Source organism: Salvelinus namaycush, chromosome 2 (assembly GCF_016432855.1).
Source record: "Salvelinus namaycush isolate Seneca chromosome 2, SaNama_1.0, whole genome shotgun sequence".
In the NCBI taxonomy this organism is placed as follows: Eukaryota; Metazoa; Chordata; class Actinopteri; order Salmoniformes; family Salmonidae; genus Salvelinus; species Salvelinus namaycush.
Genome location: NC_052308.1, coordinates 31,256,924 through 31,283,588, shown reverse-complemented (window position 1 = coordinate 31,283,588; position 26,665 = coordinate 31,256,924). Strand labels below are relative to the sequence as shown.

Genomic DNA, 26,665 nt, shown 5'->3' with positions numbered 1-26,665 from the left:
CCGTGTTGATGTCTTAAAGTAATAACGGACAGTCGTTTCTCTTTGCTTATTTGAGCTGTTCTTGCCATAATATGGACTGGTCTTTTACCAAATAGGGCAATTTTTTAAATGTTTATTTAACCTTTATTTAACTAGGCAAGTCAGTTAGGAACAGATTCCTATTTACCATGACGGCCTACCCCGGCCAAACCCTAACCCGGACGACGCTGGGCCAATTGTGCGCCGCCCTATCTTCTGTATACCACCCCTACCTTGTCACAACACAACTGATTGGCTCAAATGGAATTAAGAAGGAAAGAAATTCCACAAATTAACTTTAAACAAGGCACATCTGTTAATTGAAATGGATTCCAGGTGACTACCTCATGGAGCTGGTTGAGAGAATGCCAAGGGTTTGCAAAGCTGTCGTCAAGGCAAAGGGTGGCTACTTTGAAGAATCTCAAATATAAATACATTTTGATTTGTTTAACATAGTTTTGATGTCTTCACTATTATTCTACAATATAGAAACTAGTAAAAAATAAAGAAAAACCCTTGAATGAGTAGGTGTGTCCAAACTTTTGACTGGTACTGTATGTATACTGTAGCTAAGAAAGTAATAGTAAGTGTATGTTGTGTAGTAAGCTGTTAGTAGCCAATGTGCCTCACCCTAATAATTTTGTCTATTTTCCCCTCTTAATTTCACCTACTGTTTTGACTTGGTGGTGCACATGTAGCCTATAACTTGTTTAATATAAATAGAATCATTGAATATTGTAAGCACTTTCATTGTCTGCTTATATGGCCCCTTTATTTATCCTACGGTTCTGACTTGGTGTACAGGGAGAACACTGTAAGAATGGCCCATGTTCTGAATTCTGTCGCTGTACATTTCAAAAGTGCTGAAGAAATAGTTATATTGACTAAGTCCGTTCTAGCTCGCTCATCAATGTCTTAATCGAAATTACGGATTGCCTCTTATCCACTTGTCGTCCCATTATGCCATAGTTTGTACTTCTCAATTGTCCGTAGAAACCGTATTTGTGCAAGTCAGCAGCTATGTTTTTTTTAAAGGCAGTAAAGGAGGCTGAATGAACTGTTTCGCTGCCAGACAAGGCTCTGCTGATAGCCAGGTGTACAGTAGCAGTGGTAAAGTGTTGGGACTGCTTTTGGGACTCTGCTGTTGGGACAGTTTTATGTAGGCCCTAACAGTTTGTGGGCACCGTTTGTCACCGTTATAGTGCAATTCATGTATTGATTAGTGTTGTGCTGTGTTGCGGCTTTGCTGCCATTTTATGCCCCACCAAGATTTACATGCTAAAATCGCCTCTGGTTATTTCATAGTTTTTATGTCTTCACTATTATTCTACAATGTAGAAAATAGTAAAATAAAGAAAAACCCCTGAATGAGTATGTGTGTCCAAACGTTTGAGTGTTACTGTATCTCTAATTCCAATGTAAAGGGTTTGGTATAGAGGCAAATATGTCATCAACGCACGAGGTCTTCGCGCCATTGGCTGCTGCTGATGAGGGCGGGTAGAGCGTGCGAACCCCAGCTCGGGACTGTGAGGGAGAGAGAAAAGTGAGACATAAAAAAGGAAAACGAGGGAATTGCCCAGGACTCTCGTTCAAGCATCCGAACAAATCTGATTTCCCAGTACTGCAGTTTCTGCCCAAATTGAGCCGTCCATTCTGCCTGTGTTACAGTTAAACTAAACACGACATCTTTTCGTGGGACCTGGCATGCGCCACGGGACGCTTCGTAAACTTTATGCAGCAGAGGAGCCTATCTGACAACGGACTGGAGTGACAGAGTGAATATACAGTTTGCCTATTAATTTACTAACTCGCAGTAGACGTGGAGGAAGAACGGGGAGACGGTGGATTATTATGCAACAAGTGGAAAGGTGAGTGAGGACTTGGAAGGCTGCCAGGTGAGGTCGTTGCCGTCTGTTGTGAGCTCGGATGCTGCGGCTGAGAGGTTCGGGACATGCATTACGCACGGTTCTTACTCACTTAATAAAAGTGCTACCGTTTCTATGGTGCATGCTTATTTGGTTTATTCATGTCTGCTCTAGCCTGGTGTGCTTAAACACAGAAATATATGCCTATGTCAATCAATCAACCACAAATCACCAGTCTCCCTGAGGCAAAAGCACTTGAACAAGACCAGACAACTGATTAGCTGTTTACTTGTCAAATGATTTAAATTGTACATTTTTTATTTCATATATTTTTTTTAATTCAAATTTATTTGGATCCCATTAGCTTTTGCAGAGGCAGCAACTATTCTTCCTGGTGTGCAAAATGCTGGCTAATTGTTTTGAAATCAGGTTTTTGATACAGAGTCAGACTACACTGTCAAACCAAGTGTTTAGGATCTGAAAACATAACTAAAAACTTGTCTATAACACTTTTTGAACGCATCAAGGCATTTAGAATTTAAATGAAAACACATAAGTGTCACACACACTTTTAAACACACGCATATGTTTATTCAGCACAAGGTGGTTAGGTTTTAAACACTAAACACTGGGGGTGTTGTTTTAACACTGTAGGGTGTAAAGCCGTAAAGCCAAATTTCGAATGATTAAATGCACTCTAAACAAGACGATGGGAAATAAAATCTGAACACTTAGGAGATAAAGGTATTTTCCAGGTTGGAAACTGACTGGAAAAAGCTGACTATCATGTTTAATCTTGCATTCTAAACGCATGTGTTTAAGATGAGAACACTTATTGGCAAATCTAAATGCCCAAAGTTTAAGTTTTAAACACTGATGTTTAGGTTATAAACGTGTCACATGTTTCATGGTTTTACAGTGTAGGCTACTTCTATTGCTTCACAGTCTCAGACTAACTCAAATTGTAGCCTTCGGGGTAAGCATATCTCATTACCTCAGCATCCAGCATCAGAATGCTGAAATCACCTGGTTCATTAGACTTTATAATCCGAAGAAGAAAAAAGATGAGTTTGAAACACAGAGAGTAAGTGAATAGGTTGTATGCACCTGGCCTGAACTCTTAGAGGAACCTTCTAAAAGCAGGCATTCATTCATGGGTCATTCCACAAAATGAGTCCCTTTGATATTTTCAGCGAAATTATGTTGCCACGAGCAGCACTGTAGGTATTGAGATGAGCGAAATGCAAGACTTCGCTCTCACACAGTCACACACAGTATCTGCGTATGTGCACTGGTTCGCTTCACACTGTAACATAACTTTTAACGCTATTAGTTGTTGCGGAAATTGACCCACTATGCTGTATACTTTCTGCATCAACGTCATATCGCAGAGTCTACCTTTAAGTAGAAAATGTACACCGATATTGGATTTTAAAAGCCTGTTATATTAAATGAAGTTCCCTTTAATATAGATCACATGGACAATTCAATTAATCCGTTTTTTTATATGAATAAAGACGTGCTAAAGTGCCGAAATTCAGAATTTATGCCCCTCTGTGCACTCGCTGTGACTTCTCTGAAGATTTTAACCCACTTAACCCCAACATTTCTTCAAGTTTCATTGTAAATCCCTAGGTATTTTGTTGCTTTGACAAAGTCATTTCTGAAGATGATTATTTATTTAATGTGATTAGTGATTCAACCTGTCCCTCATTTTAGGGTCAACCCTGTTACTTGAACTGAATTGTTGTTTTAATTTGGTGAAACTGTTCCTTTTTAAAAACATAACAAAACGAAGAAACGTTGAACCTCTAATAGTCAAATCATCATAGTGTAAAAGCAGGTGAGCTGGTTCTACTCTTTTTGGCAATTTTCTGGTGTTTTGTGGTGGAAAACTAAATGGGTCGAGCATAACACGTCAACCCTGTTACCATGTATAGACAGGCTAGAAATGGTTGAACAATTACTTTTTTTTTGGTGAAGTTTGCGTTCAATTGCCCATCCCTGTTGCATACAACCAGCTTTGAATGTTAAAATTAAGTGGAGAAAAAAAAAGAAATCACACCAACTCATTTCGTGGAACAACCCTCCTATTAATTTAAAAGAACAGGATGTCTTTGATCAAGTACCAGCCTATGTTCTTTCTACATTGGTATAGTATTATGTGGCATGCAGTTACTGTAAATATAGAGTAGTTGCAGTGTTTCACTCAGGTGATGACATAAGTGTTGACTTTGTCTGCTTGGCGACATTAGATATTTCACACTTTGTGTAAAAGTCTTAAAAAGAAGATATTTCACACTCTGAAGAGCTGGGCCCCTTACGTGTCTACCCATGTTGGGAACTGGTGCCACTGGTGTTTATTTCAAGAGGTTTATTTCCAAAGGTCCATCAAAATGTTCTAGGATTTTGAAATAAATTGTAGCCATTTTATATCAGGCTGGGGGCAATGCAGCGGGCTCACCCCACCCTGTTTAAGTAATAGTAGGGAAAACTACAGCCAGGCCTATATGCTGGCAGATAGTTGTTCTCAGGTGGTCTCATTTTCCCCATTCTATTCTCTTTGATGTGCTGGAATGGAACAGTGCAGGAATCTTAGCTGTTGTAGCTTATACTCCAAACTATCTGCAATATCCATGTACTGTATGTCGTGACTGAAATTGTTGTCAGGATTTTGCAGGAAGTTTGGAGTATATCAAAAACAGCTAGGATTCCTACACTGTTTCATTCCACCACATCAAAGAGACTAGCATGGGTTAAATGTGATGAGTCAGAAAGCACCAGTTAGTTACCACCACCACCCTGCCCCTGGCAGCGGTTTAACAATGTCAGAGGAAGCCTCAGCATCAGCCACCACATCCCACCCCACACCTGCCTGCCCGGGTTGAGCCACACTGGCCCACCTGAGAACAACTCTGCCAACATCCTGTTGTTTCCCCTGCTATTATCTGTCACTGGCATGCTACCATGACAAATATGGCGACCAGATCCAATGAGACAACTTTAATTTGCTGTGCAAAGCCCCTCCTCTCCCTCTGTTTTTCCCCCTCATCTCTCTTTCTTTCTTTCTCACTTTCTTTCTCCCTGCTATGTTCTCTCTTTTCCTCTGTCTGTCTGTCTGTCTGTCTGTCTGTGTGTCTGTGTGTGTCTGTCTGTCTGTCTGTCTGTCTGTCTGTCTGTCTGTCTGTCTGTCTGTCTGTCTGTCTGTCTGTCTGTCTGTCTGTCTGTCTGTCTGTCTGTCTGTCTGTCTGTCTCATTCCATCCCTTTCTGTGAGCTGTTATGAATTAAGCGGCCGTCTGTATCAATGGTTTCAATCGTGTGTTCCATTCCCTGGGAAAGTTCTGTCTTTGCTGTGGGTTTCTGCCTTTTGCTGTTTTTTTTTTACCTCCCAGTGCCACAGCGACTGAGACTGCATAGTCCCCCCTTCTCTGAATTGTCTTTATTTCCTCCTCACCTTCTCTCAATAATCACTTTCCTGTCTCTCGCTTCCTCTCAGATTTCACTTTCACCCCTCTATATCCTTCTTTTTCATCCATTCATTCTCCTACTCCTCATCCATGGTTTGTTTGCTGCTCATGGCGTGCCACTTTCCTGGGCTGTGTTGTGTAGAGACCTGGACGGTTACCAAGTGTGTCATCTGTGGAAGGGAAGACTGCTGTTGGTTACTGTCTGTTTGCTGTGTTAGTCCATGTTGGTGTTGTCAGGGAGCTGATTCTCTATTGTCTTCAGAGAGTTTCAGAATAGAAATGAAGTAAAGCTGAGTTAGAGTAAGGTATTTATAAAGGTTGGGGAGGTCTAGACATACAGTAGTATGGAACTGATCTGACTCTTATGTGGGTTTAGTGTTAGATAGCTGACTCTTAAGTGGTCGTTAATGTCTCATGGAAAATGAACAGGACAAAGGCTATAATCTAGACAGGAAAGAGTCTCTTTGTATGTTTGCCTCGGCTTCTCTCTCCTTTCTCTGTGTCTATGTGGCGAAAGTGACTCACTACTTTCTTATAGATGTTCTCACAGCGAGCCAGGTAAAGATGCACCAGAGCCAGGTAAAGATGCACCAGAGCCAGGTAAATATGCACCAGAGGCAGGTAAAGATGCACCAGAGGCAGGTAAAGATGCACCAGAGCCAGGTAAACATACACCAGAGGCAGGTAAAGATGCACCAGAGCCAGGTAAAGATGCACCAGAGCCAGGTAAAGATGACCCAGAGGCAGGTTAAGATGCACCAGAGCCATGTAAAGATGCACCAGAGGCAGGTAAAGATGCACCAGAGGCAGGGAAAGATGCACCAGAGGCAGGTAAAGATGCACCAGAGGCAGGTAAAGATGCACCAGAGGCAGGTAAAGATACACCAGAGCCAGGTAAAGATGCACCAGAGCCAGGTAAAGATGCACCAGAGCCAGGTAAATATGCACCAGAAGCAGGTAAAGATGCACCAGAGCCAGGTAAAGATGCACCAGAGCCAGGTAAATATGCACCAGAGGCAGGTAAAGATGCACCAGAGGCAGGTAAAGATGCACCAGAGCCAGGTAAAGATGCACCAGAGCCAGGTAAAGATGCACCAGAGCCAGGTAAAGATGAACCAGAGGCAGGTAAAGATGCACCAGAGGCAGGTAAAGATGCACCAGAGGCAGGTAAAGATGCACCAGAGGCAGGTAAAGATGCACCAGAGGCAGGTAAAGATTCACCAGAGGCAGGTAAAGATTCACCAGAGGCAGGGAAAGATTCACCAGAGGCAGGGAAACTTGCAGAGTTTAAAGAAACTTAAACATTTCTTACAGTGAAAAGTCTTCATGTTTGGAGACAAGTTCATGAGGTCCCTGACATTTCATCTGCTACATCTTGTAATCCCCAGGGGCATGTTAGGAGCTTGTGCAAACAGGGTTATGGACTTCTCAAAGACAATTGATCAAAATGGAGTCTCTTTGTTTGGTTTGGCTGATAAGAGAGCGTGGACATGACCGTGCTTGATGCTTTAGTGCGTTCCATGATAGTCGGAACTAGGAAGCTCATAAATTTCCGACTTGGTAATTCGTTGAACGCTGCACGTGATTAACCACAACCAGTTAGCAAGTCGGACATTTCAGAGTTCCGACATGCACTTTAACGGGGCATTACCATGGAGGTCACTGACTGGGTTGTCTGTCCTGTTCTTGACTTCAGACATGTACTGTAGGCCTATACAGTAGAGTTGCTCTTTAACGTGGCTCCCGTTATAAAAGGGACAAATGCTGTACACTGAACAGAACACTTAGGCCTACACAACATCTCACCGGTGAGTGAAATAGTGGGATAATTGACTATGACATTTCCCCCCCTGTCCCCCTCCCCTCTGTCCCCCTCTGTCCCTGTGCTGATGTCACGCCAAGGGAACCTTGCTGTTACACAACAGTCCTCTCTGTCACTCCAGGCGAATGGCATCTCTCACCAACTGTAACACTGGCATTTCACAGCTGCTCTCTTGGGAGAAAGTACAGTGTGTGTTCACTGTCTCCTTACTTTCCTTCACTCTCTTCCTTTCTCCCTTAGCTACTCTTTCCCTTTCTTGTTCTTGTTCATCTCTCTCTCTCTCTCTCTCTCTCTCTCTCTCTCTCTCTCTCTCTCTCTCTCTCTCTCTCTCTCTCTCTCTCTCTCTCACACTCACACACACACACCCCGGTTCTTCATCAATGACTATGTAAGGAACACAGTTCAATCAGTCAGTGGTCTATTAGGTCACCCCAGGGCAGCAGTGTCATTGTTACCAAAAGGGATAACCTTATGACCTCAGTGCTATGCTTCATACCCCAGGTGGGTTACAGTGGGTGTGGTCATACCCAGGTGTGAAAGCTGCTCCCGGAATGTGCAAATGCTGCGTTCATAACCAAGTGGGAACGTGGTAATTACCAGTTGTGAAGTCATAAATACCAGTTGGATGCATTCACGTGCTTTGAACTCGTTTAGAAATGCAGATTAGCTAATGGCCAACAATCTGCATCAAACATAAACTAAAAGTACAGCTATCATGCTTGTAAATAAATTAAAGTTTAAAAAAGCCAATTGCAATGAAATTCCGTTTCTGTGGAAATTGCGATTTTGGTTGTTTTGGATACTTTAAATCCTTCACTTTATTGTAATACACTGCTCAAAAAAATAAAGGGAACACTTAAACAACACAATGTAACTCCAAGTCAATCACACTTCTGTGAAATCAAACTGTCCACTTAGGAAGCAACACTGATTGACAATAAATTTCACATGCTGTTGTGCAAATGGAATAGACAAAAGGTGGAAATTATAGGCAATTAGCAAGACACCCCCAAAAAAGGAGTGATTCTGCAGGTGGTGACCACAGACCACTTCTCAGTTCCTATGCTTCCTGGCTGATGTTTTGGTCACTTTTGAATGCTGGCGGTGCTCTCACTCTAGTGGTAGCATGAGACGGAGTCTACAACCCACACAAGTGGCTCAGGTAGTGCAGTTCATCCAGGATGGCACATCAATGCGAGCTGTGGCAAAAAGGTTTGGTGTGTCTGTCAGCGTAGTGTCCAGAGCATGGAGGCGCTACCCTGGAGACAGGCCAGTACATCAGGAGACGTGGAGGAGGCCGTAGGAGGGCAACAACCCAGCAGCAGGACCGCTACCTCCACCTTTGTGCAAGGAGGTGCACTGCCAGAGCCCTGCAAAATGACCTCCAGCAGGCCACAAATGTGCATGTGTCAGCATATGGTCTCACAAGGGGTCTGAGGATCTCATCTCGGTACCTATTGGCAGTCAGGCTACCTCTGGCGAGCACATGGAGGGCTGTGCGGCCCCACAAAGAAATGCCACCCCACACCATGACTGACCCATCGCCAAACCGGTCATGCTGGAGGATGTTGCAGGCAGCAGAACGTTCTCCACGGCATCTCCAGACTCTGTCACGTCTGTCACATGTGCTCATGTGCTCAGTGTGAGCCTGCTTTCATCTGTGAAGAGCACAGGGCGCCAGTGGCGAATTTGCCAATCTTGGTGTTCTCTGGCAAATGCCAAACGTCCTGCACGGTGTTGGGCTGTATGCACAACCCCCACCTGTGGACGTCGGGCCCTCATACCACCCTCATGGAGTCTGTTTCTGACCGTTTGAGCAGACACATGCACATTTGTGGCCTGCTGGAGGTCATTTTGCAGGGCGCTGGCAGTGCACCTCCTTGCACAAAGGCGGAGGTAGCGGTCCTGCTGCTGGGTTGTTGCCCTCCTACGGCCTCCTCCACGTCTCCTGATGTACTGGCCTGTCTCCTGGTAGCGCCTCCATGCTCTGGACACTACGCTGACAGACACAGCAAACCTTTTTGCCACAGCTCGCATTGATGTGCCATCCTGGATGAACTGCACTACCTGAGCCACTTGTGTGGGTTGTAGACTCCGTCTCATGCTACCACTAGAGTGAGAGCACCGCCAGCATTCAAAAGTGACCAAAACATCAGCCAGGAAGCATAGGAACTGAGAAGTGGTCTGTGGTCACCACCTGCAGAATCACTCCTTTTTTGGGGGTGTCTTGCTAATTACCTATAATTTCCACCTTTTGTCTATTCCATTTGCACAACAGCATGTGAAATTTATTGTCAATCAGTGTTGCTTCCTAAGTGGACAGTTTGATTTCACAGAAGTGTGATTGACTTGGAGTTACATTGTGTTGTTTAAGTGTTCCCTTTATTTTTTTGAGCAGTGTATAACAATATTGTATGATTACTTAAGGAAAATGGTTCATTTCCACGTTTTTGTCTACATTAGCTAGCATGCCCAATGTGAACACGCTATCTCAAACTTCCCAGAGAGTGTCACAGCTGACTTGGCCCATTCAAGATAGCCTAACATGCTACAGATAAATGGAATCAGCTGGTTTAGACACATAATAATTAGCTAGCTAGTTAGTAATGTAGTAGTATAAAGTTGTAATTTACAATCAACAATGTAGTTATCAATACAAAAGTGGGTCAGATTTTCATTTTGTCTACAAGTAGCCGTAAGCCGGAGCAAAAGCCAAAAGTTCATAAAAGAGGTCCGCACTTTCTTCCGGTGTTGCTTGATCAGTGGGTAGGCCTATTAGCTGGCCAAAATGACATGAAAAGTCATCCAAATATATTAACAGTATTGCAGTATCCTAGAACTTGTTGGAAGCGAGTGACATCTTGCTATCATTTTTCTGTCATTTTGAGCCGCATTCAATTTCTTGCTAGCCCTGGCCAATCACTTTTACTCCCCTCAAGATGTAAAAACATTGGATAGGTGTAGATTAATTATCTACCAACACAGGTACAACAATCCACTTCTTTTAATATTTGAGGGGGTGTGAATGAGTGCCCTGGCAAGAAGGGGTGCAATTGGGATTGGGTTCATGTCATCGTAGCACACGTACGACATCTTCCTGTTTTCTAGTTGTAATCAATCATCGTTGAAGCTGACAGCTGACTTTTCCGAAAATAGCGACATTGCTTGTTGTTTGATTTACATAGTTAGTTGTCATTACTTTGAGCAAAGCTGCCAGTATGCGCTGAATTACCGTTAATCAAGGATTATCTTACAATCGTCTGTCACCTCATCATGAATGGAGAGATGAGAAAGCATCTTCACTGACAAGCAAGGTATGTTACGCTAGTTAATTAGCTAGCTAGTTAGTTACTGTAAGTACACAATGCATTACCTAGACTTTATAAACTATCAGGCCTTCACTACCTCCATCTACTTTGAATTTGTTTAAGGTAAGCTATAGCCAATGTTGTTGGAGTGAATACCACTGAAGACAGGCTTGAAGACATGCTGGTATAGCATTAGCCTAAATGTTTAACTCACTATTTCACCAGCCATGGTATTTTTCATCCCTATATCCCACACAACAAGTTAGCTAGCTAACAAGTTCATGTTAATTCATTGAAAGCGAGATACAGATTAGAGACACACAAAGGTTTGAAGAGGAATAGAGCCACTTCGCTTTAAAACAATTGTGTCTCCATGACAATTTACTTTATTGTGGACCCAAATAAATAAGACTGATAAAAGCACTGAAACATGTTTTTTCCCCCCCTCAGGGTAAGATGGTGAAGGGAAGGGGCAGGCTCATGGATCTGGTGGTGAGAGCTGGATCTGAGGTGGCTGTCACCATGGAGCACTCAGCTAAGGTAAGAATTATGACCTGGTAGTTTTTGTTTGTGTGTGTTAGAGATCTCTTTGTTTGACTGTTTGTCATAGAGAGTCAAATTCATTATTATCAATATGAATTAAATCCTTCTTTCACATTGCCATACGGGCCTTCAACAAAACCAGGTATCAGTCAACACACAAAACTACTCAGTCACTTTATTGGCTTTTTCACACTATTACTGTACTATTTTCCTTGCCTCTCCACAGTTATATTTATGTTTCGTGTGATTGTCTTGTTCTGTTGTGAGTATTTGTATTGTTTTTACTTTTCCTAAATGACAAATGAATCTAATCTCTCAGCAGATGAGATTGTCTCCATGACCAGGAGAAACATGGGCAACTGGTTCCAGTACCCGTTCCTGCAAGCTGAATTTAAATGATCATTATTTTTGCCATCATTCATGCCTTCCAGTATTGTATATAGCCAAATCAAACAGATCTTTCTTTACTGTTTTTCTTATAAAGAATTTGTTGTTACCGGTTCTTACATGTTCTGTTTGAGCTGCTTTTGAAAGAAAAGTCGTATTAAAAACATTATTGGCATTGTTGAATTCGATTTTTATAATAGCAAGCTAGGACTGATGGTTTGGTTAGCTAAACTACTGTAGCAAGTCTGTTTGTTTGGTTATCAAGGCAACTACTGTAGCTATCTAGTAAACTTGCTAGCTAATTTATTGGTGATTGTTGAATGCAGTTCTACTGTCAAATGACCATTTCTAGTGGCAAATGTGTTAAATTATAGCCATGGTACAGTATAAAAGGGATAATCAACTCAGGGCTCTATGCATTCTCTGGAAAATAATGTAACTCCGTTGAAGGTCAGTTCCACTCCACTAGGGTGTCTTGGAAACACCTTCCATGTCGTTCATTATTTTTCATAGAACTCATAGCCCAGCCCCTTCGTTGATTATCTCTTACATATAATAATTTAATTATTTAATGCAAATAATACCAGCAGTTGCTGTTTTAAAAATAATAAATATAGTGACAATCTCTTTTGAAACAATCAAGCTGAGTGTTGGTGTTTTTCTCTCATTCGTCTCAATGGAATTAGAAATAAACTTAACGGAATCTTTCATTGCCATTTTCTCAGTTTTAACATTTTGGCTGAAGTCAACTTTAAATGCTCATAACTCGGGTTCTGATAAAGCTATGTCCGTGATTTAAAAAATCTGGATTTGGGACAGTTGGTAGTTTTCAGAGCTATAAAGAATTCAAAGTTTAGCGTTTTCCTAGGCCGCCACACAGATTAATTGATTTAGCTTTTTATAAATAATGTTTTGTTACATTTAACTGCAGAAAATGTTATCGAGGTAATTTCCTTAGTAGGTGACGTCAGAGGTCAGTTATGTGGGAGAAGTCGGAGTTCAGGGATGATTGATGATTTTCCCACTAGTAGTTACAAGTTGGAGGGGCGTTCAAGTGGATTTTTCCCAGTCGTATGTGGTAAATGCCACCTTTCCACTTGGTTGTGAACGCAGCATAAGTATGGACTCTTATCGGGGTGTCCTTGGATCACACCATGTGGTAATAAATGATGGTGTTAAAAAGCTTTTAATAGCTATGTTACATTGATGAATACCAGAAGGACAGGTGCTGTCTCAGAAGGTAAAAACAATGTGAGCGAGAGAGTCAGAAAGAGAGAGAGAAAGGGAGGAGAGCCAAAAGAAGAGAGAAGCTGGCATATAAGCTAAGAGGGGAGAGAGAAGACAAGAGAGAACACCTGAATGCACTTCAAATCAAATCACATTTTATTTGTCACATACACATGGTTAGCAGATGTTAATGCCAGTGTAGCGAAATGCTTGTGCTTCTAGTTCCGACAATGCAGTAATAACCAACAAGTAATCTAACCTAACAATTCCACAACTACTACCTTATACACACAAGTGTAAAGGGATAAAGAATATGTACATAAAGATATATGAATGAGGGATGGTACAGAACGGCATAGGCAAGATGCAGTAGATGGTATAGTGTACAGTCTATACATATGAGATGAGTAATGTAGGGTATGTAAACATAAAGTGGCATAGTTTAAAGTGGCTAGTGATATATGTATTACATAAAGATGGCAAGATGCAGTGGATGATATACAGTACAGTATATACATATACATATGAGATGAGTAATGTAGGGTATGTAAACATTATATTAAGTGGCATTGTTTAAAGTGGCTAGTGATACATTTTTACATAATTTCCATCAATTCCCATTATTAAAGTGGCTGGAGTTGAGTCAGTATGTTGGCAGCGGCCACTAAATGTTAGTGGTGGCTGTTTAACAGTCTGATGGCCTTGAGATAGAAGCTGTTTTTCAGTCTCTCGGTCCCTGCTTTGATGCACCTGTACTGACCTCGCCTTCTGGATGATAGCGGGGTGAACAGGCAGTGGCTCGGGTGGTTGTTGTCCTTGATGATCTTTATGGCCTTCCTGTGACATCGGGTGGTGTAGGTGTCCTGGAGGGCAGGTAGTTTGCCCCCGGTGATGCGTTGTGCAGACCTCACTACCCTCTGGAGAGCCTTACGGTTGTGGGCGGAGCAGTTGCCGTACCAGGCGGTGATACAGCCCGACAGGATGCTCTCGATTGTGCATCTGTAGAAGTTTGTGAGTGCTTTTGGTGACAAGCCGAATTTCTTCAGCCTCCTGAGGTTGAAGAGGCGCTGCTGCTTCTTCTTCACAACGCTGTCTGTGTGGGTGGACCAATTCAGTTTGTCCGTGATGTGTACACCGAGGAACTTAAAACTTTCCACCTTCTCCACTACTGTCCCGTCGATGTGGATAGGGGGGTGCTCCCTCTGCTGTTTCCTGAAGTCCACAATCATCTCCTTTGTTTTGTTGACGTTGAGTGTGAGGTTATTTTCCTGACACCACACTCCGAGGGCCCTCACCTCCTCCCTGTAGGCCGTCTCGTCGTTGTTGGTAATCAAGCCTACCACTGTAGTGTCGTCCGCAAACTTGATGATTGAGTTGGAGGCGTGCATGGCCACGCAGTCGTGGCCGTACTTTGTAGGATGTTTACCATGCTACAACTGATCATATAGTTTTCAACTGGTGTTGTTTTTATATCTAACTGTCATTGACATATAGTGTTTCAGTTGTAAATTTAAGATCTTAAAGACATGTGGTCAGACTGTGTTCTCACAATCTGGTTTCCTTAACTCTACCTTCATGTACATATTACCTCAATTACCTCGACTAACCGGTGCTCCCTCACATTGACTCTGTACCAGTATCCCCTGTATATAGCCTCGCTATTGTTATTTTACTGCTGCTTTTTTATTTTTTGTTACTTTTTATTTTCAATTTTTTACTTAACACTTTTTTTCTTCTTAACTTCTTAAAGCATTGTTGGTTAAGGGCTTGTAAGTAAGCATTTCACTGTAAGGTTGTTGTATTTGGCGCATGTGACAAATACAATTTGATTTGATTTAATTTGACCATAAAAGAACTGTAGCTTTATAGATTCCACAGAAAATGTAAAAAATAACATGAAAGGTAAGAGGGTGGATTTGGTTTCTGTTATTGCACAATTGTGAGTAATTCCATTTTATAGGTGAGGAACCTATATAGAGGATCTCGATTTGTCTAGGGTTTTAGAGAGGAAAGGGACACTACATTTGGAATTAAATATGTATGTCGGTTGCTTACGAGAAAAGTTCAGGAAATGGCAGTTATGTGGTTTTGAAATTATTCAAGGGGAACAAACATTTCAGACTCATGAGTTTCTGCCTTCAGACAATTATCTAAAAGGGTTGTTGTTTTCTCTGCTCCCCTATCCTATGAAAAATAAATATATTATGGACTTTTTAATGAACTGTGCACTGACACGTAGCAATAATAATAATAATAATATAATATGTGTCATTTAGCAGACGCTTTTATCCAAAGCGACTTAGTCACCTAAAGGATCTAAGATTGTGTATCTTTCTAAATTTGTCCTGCTGTCGATTGTTGAGATACAAGAAGTTCAGCACGAGTTCTGCATACCAGTACCAGGACAAACATTTACCCCTTCACAAACAGAGTGAGCTTTGTGTTAGATACTCAAATCGCAACTCTAAATAAATTTGACCCTTGCTGAAGGCAGGTGTGCTTGTCTGTGTTTAGTGACTGATAGCATGAGTCGGACATTGACTCATTCATCCCAACCACAAGCCGCGGGCTGTATATGTGTGTGTGTACTCAGTATGTATGTGTGCGTGCGTGCATGTGTGTTGTGTATGTGCATGCGTGTGTGTGTGTGTTTTTATGGACATATTGTAGACTACACAAAGTAATGCAGTGTCAGCTTCTAAAGGTCTCCAGTCTAATGTAGTTGTTAGTGAGTCTGGCAGTTTATTAGCGTGTTAATTGGTGAGTCCCAACATGACCTCTTTCATGTGTGAGAACAGCTTGACATTGTCTGCTCTATGGGCTAGGGTTAGTTCAGTAGTGTGACATGCTATGCTACTGTAAATGCTTACAGATGCTGGGATTTTGATTCACTTTACAGACCAATACATATACTCTGTCCTCTGCCTCTGTTACTCTGTCATGCCTACATATAAACATACAGTTGAAGTCAGAATTTGACATACACCTTAGCCTGTTTGGGCTGCAGGGGGAGTATTGAGTAGCCAGATAAAAGGTGCCCATTTCAAACGGCCTCGTACTCAATTTTTGCTCGTACAATATGCATATTATTATTACTATTGGATAGAAAACACTCTCTAGTTTCTAAAACCGTTTGAATTATATCTGTGAGTAAAACAGAACTCAAGTTGTAGCAAACTTCCTGTCAGGAAGTGAGAAATCTGAAATCAGGCAGTCTGTTCTAGGGTCAGTTTATTCATTTGCATGTATTCTATTGGTCGACATGCACTGCATACGCCTTCCCCTAGATGTCAGCAAGTAGTGAGAATTGGAATGGAGTTGCTAGGCAGATCTGAGGCCATATAAAGGGTCTTGGTACGTGGGGTACACTCTTTTCAACATTCGCCATGACGCAAGACAGACCTCAGGATGGCGTTCTGGAAAGCTCTCGTTATAGGCCTTAGATATATCCGGCTCTGATTTTATTCGATATAGGTGTTAAAAACGTCATAATGTAGTTATTTTAAACCGAGTTATATCATTTTATATCAGTATATTGCGATTTTTGGAATTTTCTTAGTGCTGCGTTATAGTGAGTTGGGCACGTCTTCGCCACATGGCTAATGTTTACTGCTAATTCCAAAGTTGAAGGCGACAATCTACAACCGAGCAACGATTCTTCTGGACAAAGGACAACTTGCCCAAGATTCTGATGGAAGCTCATCAAAAAGTAAGAACTATTTATGATGTTAATTCGTTGTTCTGTTGAAAAATGTCAAACTACTATTCCGCCATTAATTTCGGTGCGGTCTCGCTTTAACGCACGCTGTATGTCGTAGTAACGTTAATTTTAAAAATCTAACACAGCGGTTGCATTAAGAACTAATGTATCTTTCATTTGCTGTCCAACCTGTATTTTTTAGTCAAGTTTATGATTAGTTATTAATTAGATTAGGTGCCTCTCCCAAGATTTCTCCCGACATTTTGTTGGCAGCTTGGCTACTATTCTCATTGTATAACCACGATTTGTGCCGCTAAATATGCACATTTTCGAACAAACTCTATATGTATTGTGTAATATGATGTTATAGGACTGTCATCTGAAGAAGTTTGAGAAGGTTAGTGAAAAAATGTATATATTTTGCTGGTTTATTCGTTATCGCTATTGTTGGCTTGAATCAATGCTGTTGGCTATTGTAGTAAGCTAATATAATGCTATATTGTGTTTTCGCTGTAAAACACTTAAAAAATCTGAAATATTGGCTGGATTCACAAGATCTTTGTCTTTCATTTGCTGTACGCTGTGTATTTTTCATAAATGTTTTATGATGAGTATTTAGGTAATTCACGTTGGTCTCTGTAGTTATTCTAGTTGCTTTGGTGAGAGTTGTGATGGTGGCTGCAATGTAAAACTATGATTTATACCTGAAATATGCACATTTTTCTAACAAAACATATGCTATACAATAAATATGTTATCAGACTGTCATCTGATGAAGTTGTTTCTTGGTTAGTGACTATGTATATCTTTATTTGGTCGAATTTGTGATAGCTACCTATGCAGGAAAAAAATGGTGGAGAAAAAAAAGTTGTGTCTTTTGCTATCGTGGTTAGCTAATAGAAATACATATTGTGTCTTCCCTGTAAAACATTTAAAAAATCAGAAATGATGGCTGGATTCACAAGATGTGTATCTTTCATCTGGTGTCTTGGACTTGTGATTTAATGATATTTAGATGCTAGTATTTACTTGTGGCGCTATGCTAGGCTATGCTAGTCAGCTTTTTTACTGATGAGGGTGCTCCCGGATCCGGGATGGTGACTCGTGAGAAGTTAAACCAAAACCACGCCCATCATTATCATATTTCCTAGCCTAATCTATTGATTTTTAGAATTGTTTGTTTCAATATCTATGTTTTTGCATGTACATTGATTGATTCATTAATCTCATGCTATTCAAATATTAATAACATACATTTTTCTAAACTAATCCAATCTGTTACTTGGACTTTTGCACCTGTTACTGAAATGGTTGTTCCAGTTTAGGTCGTTTCATATCGTAGTTGTCCCAGTCGGGCAGTCATTCTGAATGCAGTTTGTGGGTTATATAAAAATGTAAAAAACATGTTGGATATCCTCACTCTGGCTGGATTCTAGTGATGTTACATTTGATACCGGAGCTCCGAGGCATGTCTCGAAATCGCTAAGCAGCTAACTTCGAAGCAGTGTGCCGATGTGTGTATCACTTTATCAGAAGTACGTCATCAATGACGTCCGAAGCTTAGTTTGATCACATGCTTTTTCAAACCGTGTGTTGGAAAATGCGAGATCCCATTGATTTTCAAACACCGACACCTACTGGACACTGTACTTATAAGTCTAGTTAGGATTTTGTACAAACTGTTTCACCTGACCGGTAGTTTAGCAGATAGAGTAGGGAACTATGGAATATTCAGGGACGTGAGGGTGAATCCCATTAAAAATACACACTATTTAGATTTTTTTTAATGTGAAACCACACTTTCTGCACTGTTGTTCATATAATTAGTTTTATTTAGTATAGTATAAGCTTCTGTCTTAAGCATCCTAAATAATGCCATAGATTCCGTTTTTTGAAAAATAGTAAACTGGAAGGCGAAAAAGGGATGCATGATGTAAGATGCGAACCTGGTATTCCAACTGATTCTAGGCTACTTCAGATAATGGCTTACCGCTGCTCCATGGAGTTTTAATCAACAAATAAAAAGCTTCTATCTGGTATTCACACGCTGCTATTTATTGACCAGCAGATGTCACTATGGTAGATCTCTGGGGATGGTCATGGTTAATCGAATATCCGGATTTCCAAACAGACGTTAGTGTTTAAACACTTATGAGGGTAGGCTATTCATTTTTGGATATATTTCTTTAGGCCTATTTTTAATAATGAAAAAGCTTTGTTTGAATGAAATTGTCCATGTTATATCGTTACACAGAAGGATATACCATGACATTTTAAATGCTTAATTTAATAAAACAGCAAACTTTAGAATGTAGTGTTTATACGGCACATTAAGCTACTCTGCTTCAGATGTCACATGTCTTTGACAGTCCATTGTGCACTGTAAGTGTAACCTACAGTTCTGAGGATGTTGATAACTGATTGTTTTAATGTTCAAGCTCATTTTCTCTCATGGGTTATGGGATGGGTTTTACATGAAAAGGCATTTTACTATCATAGAGCATTTAGCCCTCCGGTCAGACCTAACAGCGGTATGCTATTTTCACCTCTTCAAATAGGGATTAGCCTATAGGCGCACACCAACAGGGTCCAGAAGACCTGACACAGATCAATGCTAAACACTCAACAGAAAACTATTTTTTTTAAACAGAATCAGTTCTATGATGGCGAATATCAGACTCTTTCACTGTTGATGTTAGCCTAAGCTACTGTTAGCCAAATACTACTGGAATAGCACCCTGTTGTGGCATTTTGCATTATTCTGATTGGGCAATAGAGTAGAGAATTGTAGTTATTTATTTTTAGACTAATCATTATATTTTTTGAATAGTGAAATCATTTCAAATGCCCATCCCTACTTCTGTTGTGCATCACCTTGCCTGTTTTTGAACAGCCATGTCGCGGAAAGAAACAGACCCTATTGCCAGATCCTAAACCATTGCATGAGGCAAGGTATTGCATGACAAATAAGAGATGGCTCTGAACAGTGATCACTAGCTAATCGTCTGAGGCCTGTGCTTAATAGCTTGGTTAACTTCTCTCCTGTTCCCCAAAAATTCAAAAATAAATAATAACTTGCATCCTTTTCCTCCTGACTAAGGCCAGGAGTTTTTTGTTGTTGTGATATTGGTGTTCAATGTGAGTAGTCTTTCTTCACCGAGAGTGTTAGTTAGTTAGCTCCATTGACCTGTGACATGGTGAGGTCCTTGTAGGGAAGTGAGGGGGATGCAAGGCAGGCTGTAGAGTGATGTGTCCCTCCACTCTGTGACCCTCAGAGAGGCCTCACTGACTTATTGAGGACATACTGTGGGACAGCTGTGAGGCAGACCACACTCAGTCTGTGTTTATGTGTATATTTTACAACTCAGTGTAGATGTGTGTCTACAGTGTAGATGTGCATGTGAATGTGCATTTTGTAACGGTTGTGTGCGTCTGTGTGCAGGTTGTGAAGATGTGGAGCTGGGTTTTCCCCCTGGCGTTCCTGCTGTCCTCAGTGCACCAGGCTGAAGCCCAAGGTAAATTGACCCCCCTGCCTACAGTAAAACAGCTATCTATTCTGTCATACTATGCCTCTGCACTAATTCTCTCTACTTGCATCATCATACTAGCCTACTCTAGCCCACGACTCCCAGAGCTAAGATACAGAGACTCACTAATGCACATCTCCTCAGGCAGGTGTAATAATGTTGGACCAGCAGACATAGTGTTCCTGATAGATGGCTCGTCCAGTATCGGCAGGGCCAACTTCCTGCAGGTCAAGGGCTTCATGGCCGGTATTGTCAAGCCCTTCACCAGCTCCGTGGGCCAATCAGGGATCCGCTTCGGCGCTGTGCAGTACAGCGACACCTCAAGGTCAGACACTGAGAGTTTTGTCTGTTATGTTTGTTTCTAGTGACAATATCAATCTATAACACCTGACTCTCCGTTCTTGTCTCTTCCTCTCTTTCTTTCTTACTGCCATAATAATAGTGTATGGTTTTTCCCAGGTAATGAAGTTGTTTATTGTTGTGTGTTTTGTCCCGTTCAGAGTGGAGTTCACCTTCACCACGTACCTGAATGGCACAGAGCTGGTCAGCGCTGTGGAAAACCTCAACTATAAAGGAGGCAACACTCGCACCGGTGCTGGCCTCAAATTTGTCGCTGACAACTTCTTCAACCCCACTTCCATCCGGAATGTCTCAAAGGTTTGAGGGGGGATAGAGTGGGCTGAAAGACAGACTATATTTTGTCCTGTGACAGACCATGACATATTTCTCCCTCTCCCTCTCCCTCTCCCTCTCCCTCTCCCTCTCCCTCTCCCTCTCCCTCTCCCTCTCCCTCTCCCTCTCTCATATATATGCAGGTCTGTATACTGATCACAGATGGGAAGTCTCAAGACAGTGTAAGGGACCCAGCTCAGAAGCTGCGGAGTCTGGGAGTGGAGATGTTTGCAGTGGGTAGGTTTGGGAAGACATTCAAAATCTGTTTTTTTTGTCACATGCACAGGATACAGCAGGTGTAAACAGTACAGTGAAATGCTTACTTGCAAGCGCTCCTCAACAGTGTAGTAGAAATATCAATATGAAAATATCAAAGTCAGATGACAAAATCAAAATATTAACAAGAAGTATAGAAAAGCACTAGAAGTAGGCGAATAGAAGGTCTGTGCAGGTATATAGCTAGGTTTAACTGTTCCGCAGTCTTATGGCCTGGAGGTAGAACCTGTTGGTCCGAGACCTGATGTTCCGACACCATCTGCCAAATGCCAAATTGACTCATTAAACCCGACCACAAGCCTCAGGCTGTATATCTTGATAGTTTGGGTGTGTACAGTATTTAACTGGTTGTTTTTGTTTCTGTCAGGTATAAAGAGTGCAGACCAGACTGAGTTGGCTCTGATAGCCACTCCTCCTCAGAGAGACTACACATTCTTTGTGGGGGACTTTAAGTTGCTTAACACACTGCTCTCCCTGGTGGGCCCGCGTGTTTGTTCCAGCTCTGGTGGAGTGTACGCTAGCGATGGTAAACACACACAGCTCAGTACAATACATTACAGTCTATTACACTATAAACATCCCCTCTCTATATTTATCTCCCTTTCATTGTCTTACCTCTCCTCCACTCTACCTCTCTCTTTCTCTCTTTTTTCTTGCAGATGCCTTCTCCGGTCCCTCTAACCTCCAGTTCTCAAGCCAGACCTCTGATTCGCTCAGGTTCCGGTGGACTCCTGCAGGGGGGCCTGTGACTGGCTATGTGGTGCAGTACACGCCCCTCTCTGGCCTTGGCCAGCCAATCACAGCGGAGCTGCGTCAGGTGGGCATTGCTGGTTGGGTGGTGTTCATTCCTGACTCAGGGGATGGGCAGCAGCTCATACTGTAGATGTGACCCAGATTCTAATGGCTCATTGCAGTTCTGGGAGTGGGTGCAGCCAGGGAGCCTGATTACATGGCAGACAGACAGAGAGAGAGGGATTGGGTTGAGTAGGAACATGTTTCAATGGGTGGATCTGGAGTTTAATTGAATTTCTGTGTCTGTGCAGATTAAACATTGGCAGGAAAACAGTGAAATTCCCCCTCTGTGACTGGGTGTGTGTGTTGGCAATCATGACTAGGGTTGCAAAGCTACTGGTAATTTACCAAAGTTATCAGAATCCTCTGTAATTCTGGTAATTAACAGGTCATCTATGGTAATGTTGGTCATTTATACAATAATTACCTTTTTTTTATTCATATATAGCATTCATTTGTTATACTGTATCTGTGTCCATATGGTTCATGAGTTTCTAGTGGATAGACCATATGATCCATGAGTTTCTAGTGGATAGACCATATGGTCCATGAGTTTCTAGTGGATAGACCATATGGTAGACCATATGACCATATGGTAGACCATTCTAGTGGATAGACCATATGGTAGACCATATGATAGACCATATGGTCCATGAGTTTCTAGTGGATAGACCATATGGTCCATGAGTTTCTAGTGGATAGACCATATGGTCCATGAGTTTCTAGTATATAGACCATATGATCCATGAGTTTCTAGTGGATAGACCATATGGTCCATGAGTTTCTAGTGGATAGACCATATGATCCATGAGTTTCTCGTGGATAGACCATATGATCCATGAGTTTCTAGTATATAGACCATATGGTCCATGAGTTTCTAGTGGATAGACCATATGGTCCATGCGTTTTTAGTGGATAGACCATATGGTTCAAGAGAAAATTGCCTAATTAATTAAAAAAAGCATCTAATCAACAATTGCATTATTTTCAATTAACTCTGCAACTCTTCCAACTTTGACTTTTTTCACAACTGCCACCAGTTTGGTGCCAAAACATTAACAACAACAAAGAGATATTGACATACAGTAGTAAAATAAATAAATAGATTTCATACTGAAACCCTCAGATTGAACACCAATGGTATTCACTAAGTTGATGGTTTATATTTAGTATAATGTTTTACAGCTTTGTCATTCTTTTCTTTTTTAAATCATATTATTTTAATATTTTATATATTTGATGTGTTGAGGTCACACAGAGGGCCAGAGATAATTACACTTTTGATAATCTGAAGAACCCAAAAGGCTACTAGATGTCTTGTGATAAATACATAAAATCCTTTAAAGTTACCAAAATTCTGGTAGTTTACTGGTAAACTTAGAATGTTTCAAGTAATATACCCTCCCTTTGAAACCCTACTCATGACCATAATGAGGAATAACATAGATTAAAGGAAACATTCTCCCCTGTCAAAGGCTTTGACAAAACCTGTTGCTATGTTATTACATTGAAGACCCATTTACAGCAGTAGCTTTGTATGTCAGCTTACATGTATATATATATGTCAGGGGTGCACAAGTGCAATCCTCAAGTTCTGCAATCCTGCTGCCTTTATTTTTTTTGTGATCCTATTTGTCTAGAAAGTGCACACACGCCTAGTTTTTCAGGTAGAAACCAGTCTCTTATCAAAGATCAGATGACGCTGCAGCCCCTCAGGGGAGCAGAACTGAGCACCTCTTGTTCTAACCCCTCCTTCTCCCCCCTGCAGGAGACAGTGTCTGCAAGTCAGAGGAGCTTCGTGGCTAGAGAGCTGAAGTCAGGGACAGACTACCTGGTGACGGTCATCGCCCAGTATCCCAACAGTGTAGGAGAGCCTGTGTCCGCCAAGGCAAGAACCAGTGAGTTCACAGAGAGAGGGTGGGACAGAGGCAGCAGAGGGAGGGAGGGGGGAGGGGAGAAGCTGAGATAATTAGAAACCAATGCACGAATCAATGAGTACACACAGAAAGATGCAGGGAGGAAGAGGGGCGGTGGAAGCCTGGAGGAGAGAAGGAGAGAGTAAAATGTCAATGCATTTCAATTCCATTTGACAGACGGGTGTGGAAGGGGAGGATATGGGGATGACAGGAAGGAGCAAGACCACTTTATAAATGGAGCTTTATCTTTCCTTTCAATCTATGTATATTTTAGATGAGTTCTGAATACCATACCAACACAGTCTTTCTTACCTCTCAATGACATGTCATATAATCTCCTCTCTCCACATCTGTCTTTCTTTAGGCACTAACAAGTTCTCTCCCGTTTCTCCTCAATGTGTCACTCTCCAATGTGAAGCCAAACCATCCTCGTAGAACACACGTATGTCTCATCTGCCTCTCCACCCCTCGTTTCTCAGACTCGCTACCGGGGGTGTCTGGTCTTCGTCTGGTCCAGGCTGGTTTCTTCTCCCTCTCCCTGACCTGGGACGCTCCCACCTCACAGTTCCAGGGCTACCGACTCACCTATGGACCCCGAGGTAAGACACGTGCACGCATGTACAAACACACACACTCATGCTCACACTCACACAGACACACACACACACATTCCTAAACACCTATACACCAGCTACTGCTCAGTCACGCATACTCTCATTCTTTGTGACAACTGCTGATGTAAACATGGCTTTATAACATACATTTGATTGATTGTTCACAGATGAAGGAGAAATACATGCTTTCATGTTAACTGACGTTACAAAACACTAAACTCCTTACATCTTTTCTTTGCAGGTGAGAGTGTAACAGACACAGAAAGGGGGGAGAGAGGGAGGGATGGGGATAAAAACCTACATGTGGCAAGTTGAGAAATGTAAATCTGAGTGTAGTTTTAAGGACAGCAGGGTAGTATGCAGTACTATGGTGAGATACGACGTCTCACCTTATACCGCCCTCCGTCGCTCCCTGCCTGGCAACGAAGAGTTTTATTACCCAATCACTACCACAAATATCACATACACTTTTACAGATAGTTTTACAGAGACGTTAAAAACTATGCAGGAGAGACATAGGGAAACTTCAGGTGTGTAGTACGGATTGAATGTGGCTGCAATTCTATACAGGGAAAGGGTGTGTTATGTCAGATAGATCTATTTATGGGGTGTGTTGAGGTGCGTGGTGTGACGTGCCCCAGAGGAACTACCACCATACGCACACACCATAACTCAGCGAGGCAGCTCCATCCCTGAGTCAGGGTGTGGCAGGAGTACCAGTCTCACATGGAGAACCTTTAGGAGGACAGACTGGCACTCTTGTGTGTTTGTTTTAAATTAGGTCAGTGTGTATTCTTTAAGGGTGCTACACACAATTTCCATAATATCTCTGCAGTAATAGTGAAATGATAGTGTTTCATAATATTTCCCCCCCCAAAAAATATTTTGGGCACATGCAAAATCGCATTCTAAAATGCAGAATTTCTATTTTACAACAAAAGGCTTCTGTTGTCAAAAAGGGAAATCTGTTTAGAATTTGTGACTGTCATTTAGTGGAAACGGCCAATGTAAACATCGCTCTGTCATTTCCTGGTTGCTAAAATTCTACACTTTTCGCACAATTTCAAAAAACAAGCACTGAATAGTGTAGGAAATCATTCATTGTACCATCTAAATCGCTGTGAAATATATTTTCAATAATAAAAAACATGTTTTTATAGCCGTTTGAAGCCGGTGTGCCAAAACTGAAAGTAAACGGCTCAAGCGCGAGTCTTCTCCATGTTACCTAGGGTTTTTACCAACAAGGAATTCAGCAGGAGAATTTCTGCCCCCATTCATTTTCAACAAGGGCATGCAGAGGAATTGTGAGTGGCGAGAACCCTGCTAGCGCCAGAAAAAATTGAGCTCTTCCCTAGTTTATGAACATTTCAAGCGAAGCGTTGTCAAGAGGAGGCACCGACGACTCTGGTTTTATGAGTTAAAGGAGCAGACATTGAAATGGGTTTAGAATATTTATGGGAAAAATTGAATGGATGCAAGAAGGATTCAGGAGGGGATGAGAACGGGCTGGATGAAGCCCAAGGCAGGTAGACATCATCACGCCATGGTAGTTAGGTTGCTGTGGTGATGGCAACCCCCCCAGGAAGAACCGAAGAGACACTTGATAAGGCTAGTACCACACAGTGACGTAGAACGCGACATGCACTGCACAACACAGAGGAGGAATCTTAGTTTGGTCAGGTTTAAGTAGGGTGGCAGTGGTGATTACGGAGAATAATGACAGGTGTGGAGGCTGATTAGCAATTAGTTGCAGCTGATGATGTTGAGGAGCTGCGGTCACGTCAACTAGTTAAAACGTTGCAACAGGCGTGGAAGCTGATTGGCAGTTAGTAGCAGCTGGTGTTTGTTGAGTTAGTAAGGGGCTGCGTTGAGGGCAACTAGCAAAAGTGTTGCATTCAAGTGTGGTCCTTTCTCCTGATTTTATGTTAATTCTTAACCCCATCAAAACTCACCTTTACGGGGAAATGGGATGCGGTAAGGCGGGAGATTTGTTTTGAATGCAGCCTAGTACTGTTGTAATTCACCTAGTTTTCACATGGGGGAGCCATTCTTTGAGTAGGAGCAAGCAACTGCAGGCCCTAATTCATGCACCCAGTACACCCACACCCACAGAGACATTTTGATGTGTCTTGTTACAAATACAAGATACTCTAAAGACCAATGTATCAAACTAAAATACAGGTATTTTGTCTTTTCTAAGTACAAAATACATTTGCAAGGACTACAACAACATTCTCAGTAATGGTAACAAAAAACATTCCACTTGCTATGACTGTGATATGTGGTTGTTTATCTACTTTAGTTGAATGCAGTATGCACTGACTGTAAGTCGCTCTGGATAAGAGTGTCTGCTAAATGACCAAGCATGCTTTGCAAGTGTTCATTTTTACATTTACATTTTGATCAGTTAGCAGACAGTCTTATCACACCATAGTGTCATCAGACTTCTGATACTAATGCAGGGTGAAAGGGGGTCACAAAATTGTGAACTGTTATAAAAAATGATATAGAAGAAGTATTTTGTATTTCA

General features: G+C 41.7%; 1 protein-coding gene across 1 annotated transcript in view; it reads left to right on the top strand.

Annotated features, from left to right (window-relative positions):
• The first annotated feature begins 5,915 nt into the window (after positions 1-5,915).
• Positions 5,916-26,665, top strand: part of LOC120021214 (collagen alpha-1(VII) chain-like) — a 107,347-nt gene continuing 86,597 nt past the window's right edge. The window contains exons 1-10 of the mRNA XM_038964880.1: positions 5,916-6,581; positions 10,932-11,021; positions 19,781-19,853; positions 19,947-20,190; positions 20,366-20,522; positions 20,681-20,774; positions 21,181-21,339; positions 21,473-21,630; positions 23,374-23,503; positions 24,001-24,120. Coding sequence (XP_038820808.1) covers positions 5,916-6,581; positions 10,932-11,021; positions 19,781-19,853; positions 19,947-20,190; positions 20,366-20,522; positions 20,681-20,774; positions 21,181-21,339; positions 21,473-21,630; positions 23,374-23,503; positions 24,001-24,120 — 1,891 coding nt within the window. The remainder of the gene's footprint in view (positions 6,582-10,931; positions 11,022-19,780; positions 19,854-19,946; positions 20,191-20,365; positions 20,523-20,680; positions 20,775-21,180; positions 21,340-21,472; positions 21,631-23,373; positions 23,504-24,000; positions 24,121-26,665) is intronic.